The sequence below is a fragment of the Aedes aegypti genome, chromosome 2 (assembly GCF_002204515.2).
Source record: "Aedes aegypti strain LVP_AGWG chromosome 2, AaegL5.0 Primary Assembly, whole genome shotgun sequence".
In the NCBI taxonomy this organism is placed as follows: domain Eukaryota; kingdom Metazoa; phylum Arthropoda; class Insecta; order Diptera; family Culicidae; genus Aedes; species Aedes aegypti.
In genome coordinates, this window is record NC_035108.1 from 378,156,994 (window position 1) to 378,169,846 (window position 12,853).

At 37.2% G+C, this 12,853-nt stretch overlaps 1 protein-coding gene across 1 annotated transcript; it reads left to right on the forward strand.

The window, feature by feature from the left end:
- Positions 1 to 1,321: 1,321 nt before the first annotated feature.
- LOC5565304 lies at positions 1,322 to 6,734 on the forward strand. Its single transcript, XM_001649614.2, has 3 exons — positions 1,322 to 1,607; positions 1,670 to 1,905; positions 5,674 to 6,734. Exons 1-3 carry the CDS (start codon positions 1,489 to 1,491, stop codon positions 6,609 to 6,611), a joined length of 1,293 nt encoding a protein of 430 aa, XP_001649664.2. The 5' UTR covers positions 1,322 to 1,488; the 3' UTR covers positions 6,612 to 6,734.
- The last annotated feature ends 6,119 nt before the right edge of the window (positions 6,735 to 12,853 follow it).

A 12,853-nucleotide genomic window follows, 5' to 3' on the forward strand; every position in this document is an offset into this window, starting at 1 on the left:
GATTAATTTACATATTGTGTAGTGAAAGCTCTTTGATTCTCCTCGGCTGAAACCAATATATTGCAAAGGTAAAGATACTTATATTACGTTACAGAACTGTTTTATTTACTCACTTTGTTTTCTACTTGGTTCCAGTTTTTAGAATTCAAGTACGGAAACATCTATGTTTATCATGAGTCACAGCGGTCCCCTATCGTTGGAAGGTGATTTTCGGACGGAAATGCTCATAATGCATGGCATGGAAGCATTAGAATCATCATTAGTTCTGATAGAGCTAACGGTCTTAAACATACTCCGAATCTTATTAAAATTTACCAGAAGGTATCCTTGAGGGTTTTCCAGAAACCCTCAAGAAATCTTTGAGATAATTCTCGACCAGAAATTGCAATAAATGATGTTCAGATGTACTTCAGTAATAATGTTCAATTGTTTAATTATATCGGATGGAATAGCAACTTCCCTCTTCCCATACTGCTTCTTTTTGTTGCCTGGATGTTATCGAAGGTTGTGATTTGAACTGCTGGGCAGAAATTTTTACTTTTCTTGAGCGGAACAGCATACTTAGCTTTAGAAGTTAATAGAAACCATCCAAATCATGTACCAACAACCAATTCACAAGACAGTTACAGTTAGACAAAACTTAAGACCAAAAACGACATAATTAGTTTCCCCCTGAAGAAGACACTAACCCCGTGTCGTCAAAACGTTGGGCAAGTAATAAACCTCGTTTGATTCCCTCAAAGACTGCGTAGCCGTTAAATCAGAACGTTTAATCTGAATGATGTGCAAATTAGCGGGGTACAAATTAAAATTGTTCAGATTAAATGTGGTCAAACCAACGGGGGTACCCGGTATGGGCCCATTCACAAATTTCATAACGCTAAAGGGGGTAGGTGGGTGTCCTCGTGATGTTACGGCTCATACAAAATTTGTAAAATATTCATACAAAAAGCGTTACGAGGGGGTGGGTGGGTGTTGAAAATGGCCATTTTTGGCGTTATGAAATTTGTGAATAAACCCTATTGACTGTTTAACGATGAACTTGCGACGATCGACGCGCCACCATATTTCATATAACGGAGGTTATTGGAACTAACTTGGAGGTGATGTTTTGGAGGTTATTTGGAAATTTGGAGGTTAAAATCACCCCCAAACACTAGCGATTTTGCGGTGGGATGTTGACGTTTGATCACGAATTCGGACGGATGATTTTCGGAGTGAGAAATTCCTACCTTTTGCACAACACTTGCCTTGGACATCCCTAGGCATAGAGAGTCTCCAAAGATCAGTTTTCGCCACTAGTTTTGTTTATCATCCGCATCAGCTTTCGCGACCGCTTGACAGCGCGAAAGGCGCAAAATTGAATCCGGTAAACAAACCTTCGTTTTAAAGTGTTCGCCAAAAGTTAGTGAATGCACAGTAGGTATAGGAATTATTAGTGTAATATTTTAAAGATAACTGAACTGAGAAACGGCTATTGCTTACACCATGCAACACCTAACTATCATTCCCAAGCTGAAATCTGAAACCATTGAAATTTTCGTCAAGGAAAATGGTTTCACCGATGATAACGAGAATGGCACTAGAGGCACTCGTAGAACTCGATCGTAAGTACAGCTACAATCAACTCAATAGTAACTTTATGAATTATTCATTCATTTCTTTACAGCTCATTCAAAAAGGTTATAAATACAATCATCGTCGATGATCTGAAGGTTGAAACAATGACTAAAAAGATCACTGTCCTGGGGTGCTTGAAAGATGTCGCACCTGCGGCTGCCTCGAAATCGAAGAAAAAGAAAGATTCCAAAAGCATCCTAGAAGTGCATAATATCAGGGCAGAGTTCCACGAAGTCGTTGGAGAACTGACTACGGTGCAGTGCATGGATTGTGATAAAACAAAAGGTAATTTTTATTTGTATTTATAAACTACGCAGGCAACTACAAGTCGCAGCTCTGAAATACAACTAATATAACACTATTTTAAAGCTTGTTAGCATTATATCAACCGTATTTCAACACTTTGGCCCGATTGACGGCTAATTGGAACGGACAATATTTTAAGCTAACTTATTAAATATTTTCATATTCGATGAATTTCTATATTTTAGCATGTTGCTGTTGTGAATGTGTCGTTACAGATTTCTAGACTTCTATGTAGTTTGCTAAAATTTATATTTATTTATATTATAACATTCATTATTATTATAACTTTCATAAACTTTATCTTCTAAGGAATATTTTGTGATCCACGTGACCTCTATTTTTCAACAAATCTAATGTTTCCATCCTTCCTGGGAAAAAAGGCTTGCATTCAGATGAGACGCAAGTTAAATTGATTGAACCTGATGCAAAACGTAAATGTTTCAAGCTTTTTGGTCATGTGCCCAAAGTACTACATAGATGTCTTGAAATTGGATTACAATGATATGCTGATTTTCAATTAGCATATTTTCCTGACAAATGGAAAAATGCTAAGGTTGTTCCAATTTTAAAACCAGACAAAAATCCTGCAGAAGCTTCTAGCTATCGTCCAATCAGTTTGCTTTCCTCCATCAGTAAACTTTTTGAAAAGGTTATTTTGAACAGAATGATGGGCCACATCAACGAGAATTCAATTTTTGCCAATGAACAGTTCGGATTCCGCCATGGACATTCGACCACTCATCAACTTTTACGTGTAACAAATTTGATCCGTTCCAACAAATCTGAAGGCTACTCTACTGGTCTTGCTCTTCTAGACATAGAAAAAGCATTCGACAGTGTTTGGCATGAAGGTTTGATTGTAAAATTGAAAAACTTTAATTTTCCAACATACATTGTTAGAATAATTCAAAGTTATCTGTCAAATCGTACACTTCAGGTTAATTATCAGAACTCCAGATCTGAAAGACTTCCTGTAAGAGCTGGTGTTCCCCAAGGCAGCATTTTGGGACCAATATTATACAATATTTTCACATCTGACTTACCTGAGCTACCTCAGGGATGTCAAAAATCTTTGTTTGCGGATGACACAGGCCTCTCCGCCAAAGGACGAAGCCTGCGTGTCATCTGTAGTCGATTGCAAAAAAGTTTGGATATTTTTTCTTCATACTTGCAAAAATGGAAGATTTCTCCTAATGCTTCCAAAACTCAACTAATAATATTCCCACATAAACCAAAAGCTCTTTATTTGAAACTTTCAAGTAGACATGTTGTCACGATGAGAGGGGTTCCATTCCAATAAATTGGTCAGATGAAGTTAAGTATCTAAGCTCATGCTAGATAAGAATTTAACTTTCAAAAATCACATTGAGGGCATTCAAGCCAAATGTAACAAATATGTAAAATGTCTGTATCCCCTTATTAATAGAAAATCAAAACTTTGTCTTAAGAACAAGCTTTTGATATTCAAACAAATTTTCAGGCCAGCCATGTTGTATGCTGTACCAATATGGACTAGCTGTTGTAATACCAGGAAGAAAGCTCTGCAGAGAATTCAAAATAAAATTTTGAAAATGATTCTGAGACTTCCTCCCTGGTATAGTACCAATGAGTTACATAGAATATCCAATGTTGAAACATTGGAACAAATGTCAAATAAAATAATCAATAATTTCAGGCAAAAATCGTTACAATCTCCTATTGCCCCGATTAATGCGTTATATGTTTAGGTTAAGTTAGGTTAAGTACCGTTAAGTCACCAGTCACCGTGCGGGCTCCATTCACCGTGCACATATACAAATTCCTACAGAATATTCATACAATTTTCACAAATTATTTTTTTGTCAGCAAAATAAGATAAAACTGATAAAATTAAGTAGTTTTTGTCGCAAAGCATTTTGAAAAACCTAGTTTATGTAGTCAAAATCATGTGAATTCTGTTTTATAATGAGATTTTTCAACACTCTTAGTAGAAACGCCAAAAATTACCATATTTCATTTTAACGTTAGAGTATGAAATTTTTCAAAATTTCAACAAGTTTACACTGTGAATACTACTAGTTAGATGTATTTCATCGTATGAGCAATGAAATTTTATGCAATTTATTTTTTTTTATTGTGTTTCAGTCAAAACCCAAATGCACGGTAAATGGACCCTTTTCAATATGTATGGTTCCCATTACCGTGCATTACTGTAAACAGCTTGAAATTATTTGGTAACATTAGATTTATTGTTATGTCGTGATTAAAAAACTTCATATTGAGTGTTTAAGTGAATATGAAATGGTTTGGACAATACAGTCAAACCTCCTATAACGATTTTAATGAAACATTATTTATTTAGTAAATTTTTAAACTTTTCTATGGTTTTTATTATAAATGAAGATTTTAATACTCTTAAAAATGAGTGCGCACACTACTAGCAACATAGTTGCTCCATTACCAACGTTTCTTCAAGATACAAAATTAAATCATGACGAAAACTATATGCACGGTGAATGGTGCACTAGAGTGCACGGTAAATGGTGACATAGAACGGTACGAGGCGACCTTAGTATGACTTTTTCAAACATATTTTTAGAGTATTTTTTGTTATCCAACACTAGTTTTATATTTTTTCCTGAATTATTATATAATTGCACGCTACGTAGTGGTATTCTAGTACGCATCAAATTATTTGGAAAAGTTATACAATTTATTGAAGTGCAAATTTTTCTTAAATGCACGGTGAATGGTAGCTTGACGGTATATTCAAAGCGTTTTTTTTGTCTTATAAGCAGGTGAAATCAACTCACCTGTAAAAAATCTGAACTGCTACGGCAAATGAAATGTAATATGTTGTTAACAAAATGTTAATAAAATCTTAGATTTGTTTTACCAAATTAGGATGATAGTGTTGTCTAATAACACAGAACACCTAGATATAAGAAATAATGAATGTAATGTTTGGAATAATACTAATAAAGAAATTAAAAAAAAAAATGATATGCTGATTTTAAATAGTTCCCTCCTTCAAATTTGTCTTTCATGGTCAACGGTAGAATAATATGTTTCATAATTTCGTAGCTTTAATTTTAACTAGTGAACTTATGGTTTTGTCGCGCATGTTTTACTAATTAATTTTGTCGCACTGTGTTCTACTAATTCAATTTTACTATTGTTATGTTCTGTTATGCGTAAAACTGAATAATAAAACAAAATTATTGAATCACAATGGCAATATGCTACAAATACACACATTTTCGCGCTTGTGAAAAGATTGATTGAGGTGGTCTTAAAGTTTTGTCCGTCACTACCTATACGTCTAACGGTTTTTTTTTTTTTATTTTTTTACCTAATTTGATACCTTACTCACAGACAAACAGATGTAACAGTTAGAACAATTATCAATTTAAAACATAGTCACGGGAACATCCACGCCCAATGCTAAAAATACTTAATTTGGCCAACCGCGAACTAGGTGGCGGTAGTGAGCAAACGTCAAACTCGAACAAAAGTGATGCGAGCGCCACGGGTGGCCCGTCGGCCAACTACCAAGTATTAGAATTGGGCGCTATTATGCTGTGCGAAGAAAATAATTTGAGTGTTACGTCTGTTTGTCTGTGCCTTACTAATTATACCTACCTGATGTGATAATGCTATAAAAACCGTGTGTCGAAGGAGCAGAAAGAGTGAGACTCTTCGAACTGTGGACAAATTAAGATGTCATTTTATTCTCATTTTGCCATTCTAAATGTCGATTAATTTCAGTAAAGTGCACCAAAATCTACACCTATTTAATCTGGTTACACCATAAGCAACAGCAAGCTATCCAAGAAATCGAGAACACAGAGGAAAACGAACCCAAGAAGATAAAACGAGAACGCAACAGTATTGGCGTGTTACAGCCCGTTAACTTGGGTACTGTCCCGCCTAAGGTCGAGATCCCTTCGTTGCCTAAGCTAAAGAAAGAAACTGCCTCCATAAGCCCAATGGAAATGGAGTCGGCTCTAAAGTTATCACTGTTCAACCTAATCCGTGAATATCCCGGTAACGATCCTCACGAATTTCTCCAATTTTGCGGAAAACGTATGATCGAGGAGAATTGTGGCAAGGCGCAGATTCTCACTGTGGAACAGGCTGACACCGATTTGTGGCATGAGTTGCGTAAAGGCAGAGTCACCGCTTCCAGAATGCATGAGGCTTCTCGTTGCACCATGCTGAACGGTTCGCTCACCAATAAAATCATGGGTATTAGCTCTGGATTTTCGTTTGCCATGAAACGAGGAACAGATTTGGAGGGACACGTATTCGCCATTTTGCAGAAAGAGTACCCTTCTCTGAGGAACACAGGTTTGGTACTGGATCCGGAGTTCCCATGGATGGGTGCTTCGCCGGACGGATTGGCCGACGACTTCGTACTGGAAATCAAGTGCCCTTACACACCCAATACGCACGCGTGTTACATCGATGTCAATAAGTTGTCCAGGAAGTACTTCGCCCAGATCCAACTGCAGATGCACATGACGCGCAAGACGAAAGCGTTGCTCGGGGTGGCCGCGCTGGATTTCGAAAAAACGCGAAACGTGACCAAAGTTTGGATCGATTACGACAAGGAGTATGTGGATGGGGTCATGGGTGAATCGTTTGAGTTCTGGCAGAAAGGCGTTTTTCCGGCACTGCTGAGGAAGCGCAAGGCTAAGAAGTGAACCAGGTTTCATAGTAGTTTTAATTTCATTTAAAATCATTAAACTTATCTAGTTTTTAAGTTGATTGTGACTGCCATTTCAATGAATCTGACTTTTTAATAAAGTGAACCTTGTTGCTAAACATTAGTTTATGTTATTTATGCCGAACCTTAACCGCAACATAAACTAGAGACATTTTATTTTTAAGTTTGTCGTACTTGATGGGCTACAATTCTCTACGATGAATCTGCGCCGAATGGATGAGTTCCACTGGGCTCGGTCCTGGGCTAATCGCTTCCAGTCGCACTGAACTTTTGGTGCCCCACACAAAGTCGGCGGCTTCGTTCGTGTTCTCTGTTGAATATTTACCCCTATTCTTGTTTACGTTCGAACGCTCATTCGATCGAAAACCGTTTTGCATTCCCGTTTACGCCAGAAAAATCAAGTGGGCCATGGATTCGAACGAATAGGATTCGATCGAAAGTTGAATCCGCCGTAAACAAAAATGAGGGTCTTTGCTTGTCTTTCTTCCGGTATACGGACAACGTTACCAGCCTATCGCAGCCTGCCATGTTTTATGCGCATGACAATATCCACCTCTTTATACACTTGGTACAACTCGTAAACCATGCAACACCGTCAGATGCCGTTTTCTAGTTTACCGTGGAGTATTGTTTGCAGCACTTAAGCTAAGTATGCTGTTTCGCTCAAGAAAAGTAAAGAAATTCCTTGACTGAAAGGGTCAAGAAATTTCCTACAGAGAGCCCCCTTTGAAGTGACATTTCTTCTCAACTGCGTACTGCGATCAGAAAAAAGTGATTTTCTTGACCATTTCTTGGGAGAAATTTTCCACGCATCGAGATAGGCGATTCCTTTTCTTGCCAGTAGCAAACCGGCCTTTAACGTTCAAACAACCCGAAAGTTCTCCTGTCAACTTCCTTCAATGGCCATGATTCTTGGCCATATAGGAGGACCGGAAAAATCAGTGTCTTGTATAATGCGAGTTTTGTTTTCGTTTGCAGGCTATGGGACTTCAGCTGGTTCGGAGCCCGTAGAAAGCCCGACTCGCAACTGCAATATTGTCAGTGCAGACAAAATCCAGAACGGACACAAACTTCGCTCAACTGCTTCGCGCGACCAAAACGTTGCTGGACTCTGGCGACCTTTTCATGTTAGTGTTCGAGCAACACAGTCTATTTCAATGCATCGCTGGAGCACTAAACTGAAAGCGCTTACCAGTCCAGCTACGCGAAAGTTGAGCGACATTTCAGCGATTACCCGCAGACACAATACGTCTTTCCACCTCGCGGGTTACATCATTGTCGCACGTCATTAGTGTTCTCAGATACACACATTCTTCCACCACTTTAAACATTTCTTCGCCTAGCACCATTTCGCTACCACTAACACGTCCGGACCCACGTTGACCACCTGCTATCATGCACGCTGTGAACTAGACTATCGAAATGCATACATTTTGCCTTATGCAAAGTGGAACGGTTATTGCAACTCACATCAAGACGTCGATAAGCGCGTGGTGTATACGCACAAGCCTAACGATCGCAAGGTCCTTGGTTCGATTCCAGTTTGCCGCGTGAACATATTTTAGTTTTCAAAGTTTGGTTTTATAAGGCAGAGATATAAACTTCAACCCGATTTATTGTGGCGAATTTACATAAGCGGTTCTTATGTATTTCGATAGTCCATTTGCCTGATTGTGTACTTCGTTTTTGTGGTGTTGATCGTGAGCCCGATCCTCGTTGTCTCCCTCTTGAAAGGCACAAATGCCTCTTCCACTGGCCGACGGTCAATCCCGATGGTGTCGATATCGTCCACAAAGCCAAGGAGCATATGAGATCGTGTGATAATGGTACCGCTTCTCTGCACACCGGCTCTCCTGATAACACCTTCGAGCGCTTAGCAGCAAGTTAGAAAGAGCGTCACCCTGTTTCAATCCATCTAAGGTTACGAACGATGACGAAATCTTGTCATTCACCCACACACATGATTTCGCTCCATCAGGCGTTCCACGAATCAGTCTAATCAGCTTCGCCGGAAAGCCATGTTCGGACATAATTTGCCACAACTCGTTTCTCTTCACTGCTCTGAACTCTACAGACAGATGATGAGTCTGCAAGTTGTACTCCCGGAATTTATCTAGGATTTGACGCAGGCTAAACATTTGATCCGTCGTTGATCGGCCCTCTCGAAAACCAGCTTGGTATTCGTGTTCATCGTCATCGATTTGTATTCTGCTATCAGATCCTTGTTTCGTTTATTCCAAAAACTGTTTTTTTTTTCTGACCGTTCCACCCCGTGATCAAACGAAAGACTTCCGGTTCGTTTTAGTCTATTCTATTCGTGATCAAACGTCAACATCCCGCCGCAAAATCGCTAGTGTTTGGAGGTGATTTTAACCTCCAAATTGCGAAATCATCACCTCCAAGTTAGTTCTTATACCCTCCGTTATATGAATTATGATGGCGCGTCGATCGTCGCAAGTTTCTCGTTAAACAGTCAATGTATATTGAAAAATCTTCATTTCAATCATGAAATCCATCGGCCACTATAGCGACATCTCAAATATAAAAATGCGCCACCATACTGTACAAACTCGCAAACAAATCTCTGTAAACAACTGTTTAGCGGAATAATGATGATGATGACCATTGGATGCGTTTGCTCAAATTTCAAGGTTTTTGTATAGTGGACATGCTTGGAATTGTGCTTATGACCAGAGGCGCGTCCACATCCAAAACCATGGGCAAGGCAAACGTTGGTAAAATCTGTATGTCCTCGGAAGTCCAAGAAAAAAATCCAAATTTATGAAATCCTAGACAGAAAATTGAAAGTGACTGTTTTCATGCTGGCCATTAAAACAAAACTTAGAAAGCTTTTAGATCATCGGTTAGATCAGGACTGCCGGCTGCCCAACGCAAAGCTCGCGTGTTTATTTTATGCGGCCCGCCAATAGTTTTGAGACTCTTCACATATCTTCCCGTTGAATATTTTATCAATTTCTATTTAAAACATACAATCAATCCAACATATTTAAGCTCATAATGTACAAAATATCAAATATAATTGTTCGAAGTTTACTGGATAACTAACTCGAAATTTTGAATTTATTGAGTCTTGAACCATTCGTATTGTCATACGCATATCAATCTTGAGATGTAAGTAAATACTTCTTTAACAACATTGAATTTATTAAGAATACAACAACATGAAAATTTAAATAAAATCGTTTTTAACAATCCACAGAATCTTAGGATAATCGCTAAAGCTGCAACAAATTCCTCGCTTTATTAAAGATTACAGAACAGGATTTTTATGCTGATGAGTTTGACGGAATCCTAGGCACAATTCTTATAGAACTTTGTATGGCACTTTAGAAAATTCTAGGACAAGATTCAAAGCAAAATTTGCACAGAATTTTTGATTACTATCAGGGTAGATAAAGTATTGTTTTAAAGATTTTTTTTATCGAACTCTGAGTAAGTTTTTAATAAAATCATTGGCTTACAGAATCCAGAGCAGGGTTTTTATAAGGATTTTGATGTATTGCTTATAATTTTCACAGAGTCCTGGGCAAGATATACGGTATTGGACAAACCATTTGCAAATTTTTCGACAACTTTTTCCATACAAAATGACCAACTTTTGTAATATAGCTCAGTTATTCATGGACTGATTTGAATGAAATTTTGGCAAAATATCAGAGATAACTTGGATTTTAACATATTGCTGTTTGCATTTGAGATGCAAATGTAGAGTAAACGTCCTAAAATTGCGGTAACACAATATAATCAAAGGATAAAGCCTGTCCACGTTAAATTTCGGACACCCAAATAATGGCAGCAAAAAAAAGTTACTCATAATTCAACAAAAACAATTGTTTATTTCAGAATAAAAGAGTTATATCTACAAAATAAACAGTTGACAAGGATGTTAATCCTTCTTTCTGTAAAATTCTCGAACTTTCTGTGGTACACCCGCCATCCGTGTCCGAAATTTATCGTGGACAGGCTTTACCTAGCAACGATTACACAAATCAGCGCCGCCTTAGCAAGAAAAATCTATTTTTGACATCGCATTTCTTGTGAAAAATCTTACCGCGTTTGCTGTTCGCGCATTTGATATTTGCATTCCAAACGCACACAGCAATATATTTTTGAGTGATTTTTCCAAGCATTAGTTCAAATGCTGTAACTGTTTGACTAAAGTGATTTTTTTGACGATTTTTTATAAATGACATAACTAAACATATTGAAGGAATAGCTTAATGAAGCAGCAAAGTTGTAGATTATAACGAGATAAACAAGTTTGCTAGAGGAAAAACTGTCTTTGTGTAGGGTTTTCAGATTTTGAGAAAAAATAGTTATGAATTTTTCGTCGAAAATTACTTTAGTTAAACCGTTATTACTTATAAACTCGTAATTGGAAAAAATATTCAAAAATATATGTCAATATTCAAGTTATATCTGATGTTTTGTGAAAATTGTATTCGAATTGGTCCATAAATAACTGAGTTCTAGCTTAGCAAAGTTTATCATTTTGTATGGAAAATCGAAAAAGTTGCAAATGTTTTGTCCAATACTGTATATTTAAAAGCCTGATTCGCGGCTGAAAAAGAAGAAATAATAAAAGAATATAATGAATAAAAGAAATCTCAGTTCAAACGGGAGTCGCTGTAGAAAATTTCGGCAAGGAAGCGCGAGAAATTCATTTCCAGCTGTAAATCAGGTTAAAAGAAGGAATTTTACAGAACTCTCATGATGCTTAGAATCATTTATGTATTCTTCAATTTTTCCATACGACCCTATTTCCTACTGCTTGATTTGATCGATTTTTTGATAATGTTGGAATTCGCAGGCAAACTAAAAAAAAATGGCCCGACACACAATTTTTGTTCGAAGATTTAGCCCCCTGTTCAAAACGGTTGGGCAGGCCTGGGTTAGATTAACTTCATTGGTAATTTATTATTTGATCAATAATTATTTCCTTTTTCGGATTAGTTCACTGAGACAAAAACTAGAACAAACTGCAAAACTTAATAGCCAGTGATATTGTTCTGTTATTTCCTTATTAATACACCAACATTCTGTGTTACGGTCTATTATATCTTCTTTGGGTTCTTCGCAGAATTGTGAAATCAAGATTCCCGAGGTAGCTTAACAGAGCTTACTGAAAGAAACTTATAATTTCTGAATTGTCGTGAATCGCAAGTTAGTCTCATTTGTAAAAAGTAGCCATTGTGACAATGTACAGAAAAAATGCGCTTTTTTGCCTAATTGAACAGAAAAAAGTCGTGCTGTATCACAAATGCAACTGAAATATTATTTAAAGATATGTTGAAAACTGATGTCAACTTGCGATTCATAGCAGTGGTGCAAACTGAATATCACGGAAGCTAGAAACTTCCGGGCTAATTGTAACATTATTCAAGAAGCTGAAGATTCTTGATAAATGGTTTATCGTGCAGAAACTTTTTTAAGTATTAAGCTGGAATTTCTTGATTTTTTCTGCAGGCATTTTTAATGTTTCCGACAAAAATTTTTTAAGAAATTTACCCCAAAATCTATTCTAATCTATTGATTCATAGGAAATATGATCCAATCATTTTCTAAGAATTGATCACCGAATATCTTACAGAGTGTGCTTCGGGATTTCTGTAGGAATTGCTCAACAGATTCTTCCAGGAATGCCTTGGGAAATCAAGTGCATCATCGGCCATCGCCAGCAGCACTATACTTGTACCACAGTATGTACAATAAGCGAACTTTGTTCAAGGCTCCAGTAAGAATAGAGCAATTTTCAAATTTTTCAATGTAAGTCTCTTCCGATAGGTCAAAAACAAGAACGTCCATCTATCGCTATTGACAAAATGAAGGAACGGACATTCTTATTTTTCTAGCGTTGTAGTCCATTCAGAAGAAAACTGCCTTTTGCAAATGAACGATACAGTATAGTACAGTATTTGTCAAGAAATACTTCCAGGAATGCTCATGGCAATTGTGTAGAAACGATGTCACTTCGTGTTGAATTATGGGAAAGACAATCCTTTGACACAGGTATTTTTGTGCGTAGGACATGTCCTATTTACCTATCTTACTTAGATTGACTGTTGAAAAGATAAACTGAAAATCGCTAAGATTCTAAAACAACCAGCGTTTAATACAGCCAAATGTGTGGCAATTCGTGATAATCTATTATTTCATTTTCGATACAAACAAAAAGCCGGAAAAGTCCATCTAAGTCTT

Bases quoted from the DNA above. Each gene is read 5' to 3' on its own strand.
- LOC5565304 (XM_001649614.2), top strand. From the start codon at position 1,489: ATGCAACACCTAACTATCATTCCCAAGCTGAAATCTGAAACCATTGAA. The intron at 1,608-1,669 runs GTAAGTACAGCT...ATTTCTTTACAG, and splicing joins GGCACTCGTAGAACTCGATC to CTCATTCAAAAAGGTTATAA. The intron at 1,906-5,673 runs GTAATTTTTATT...GATTAATTTCAG, and splicing joins GGATTGTGATAAAACAAAAG to TAAAGTGCACCAAAATCTAC.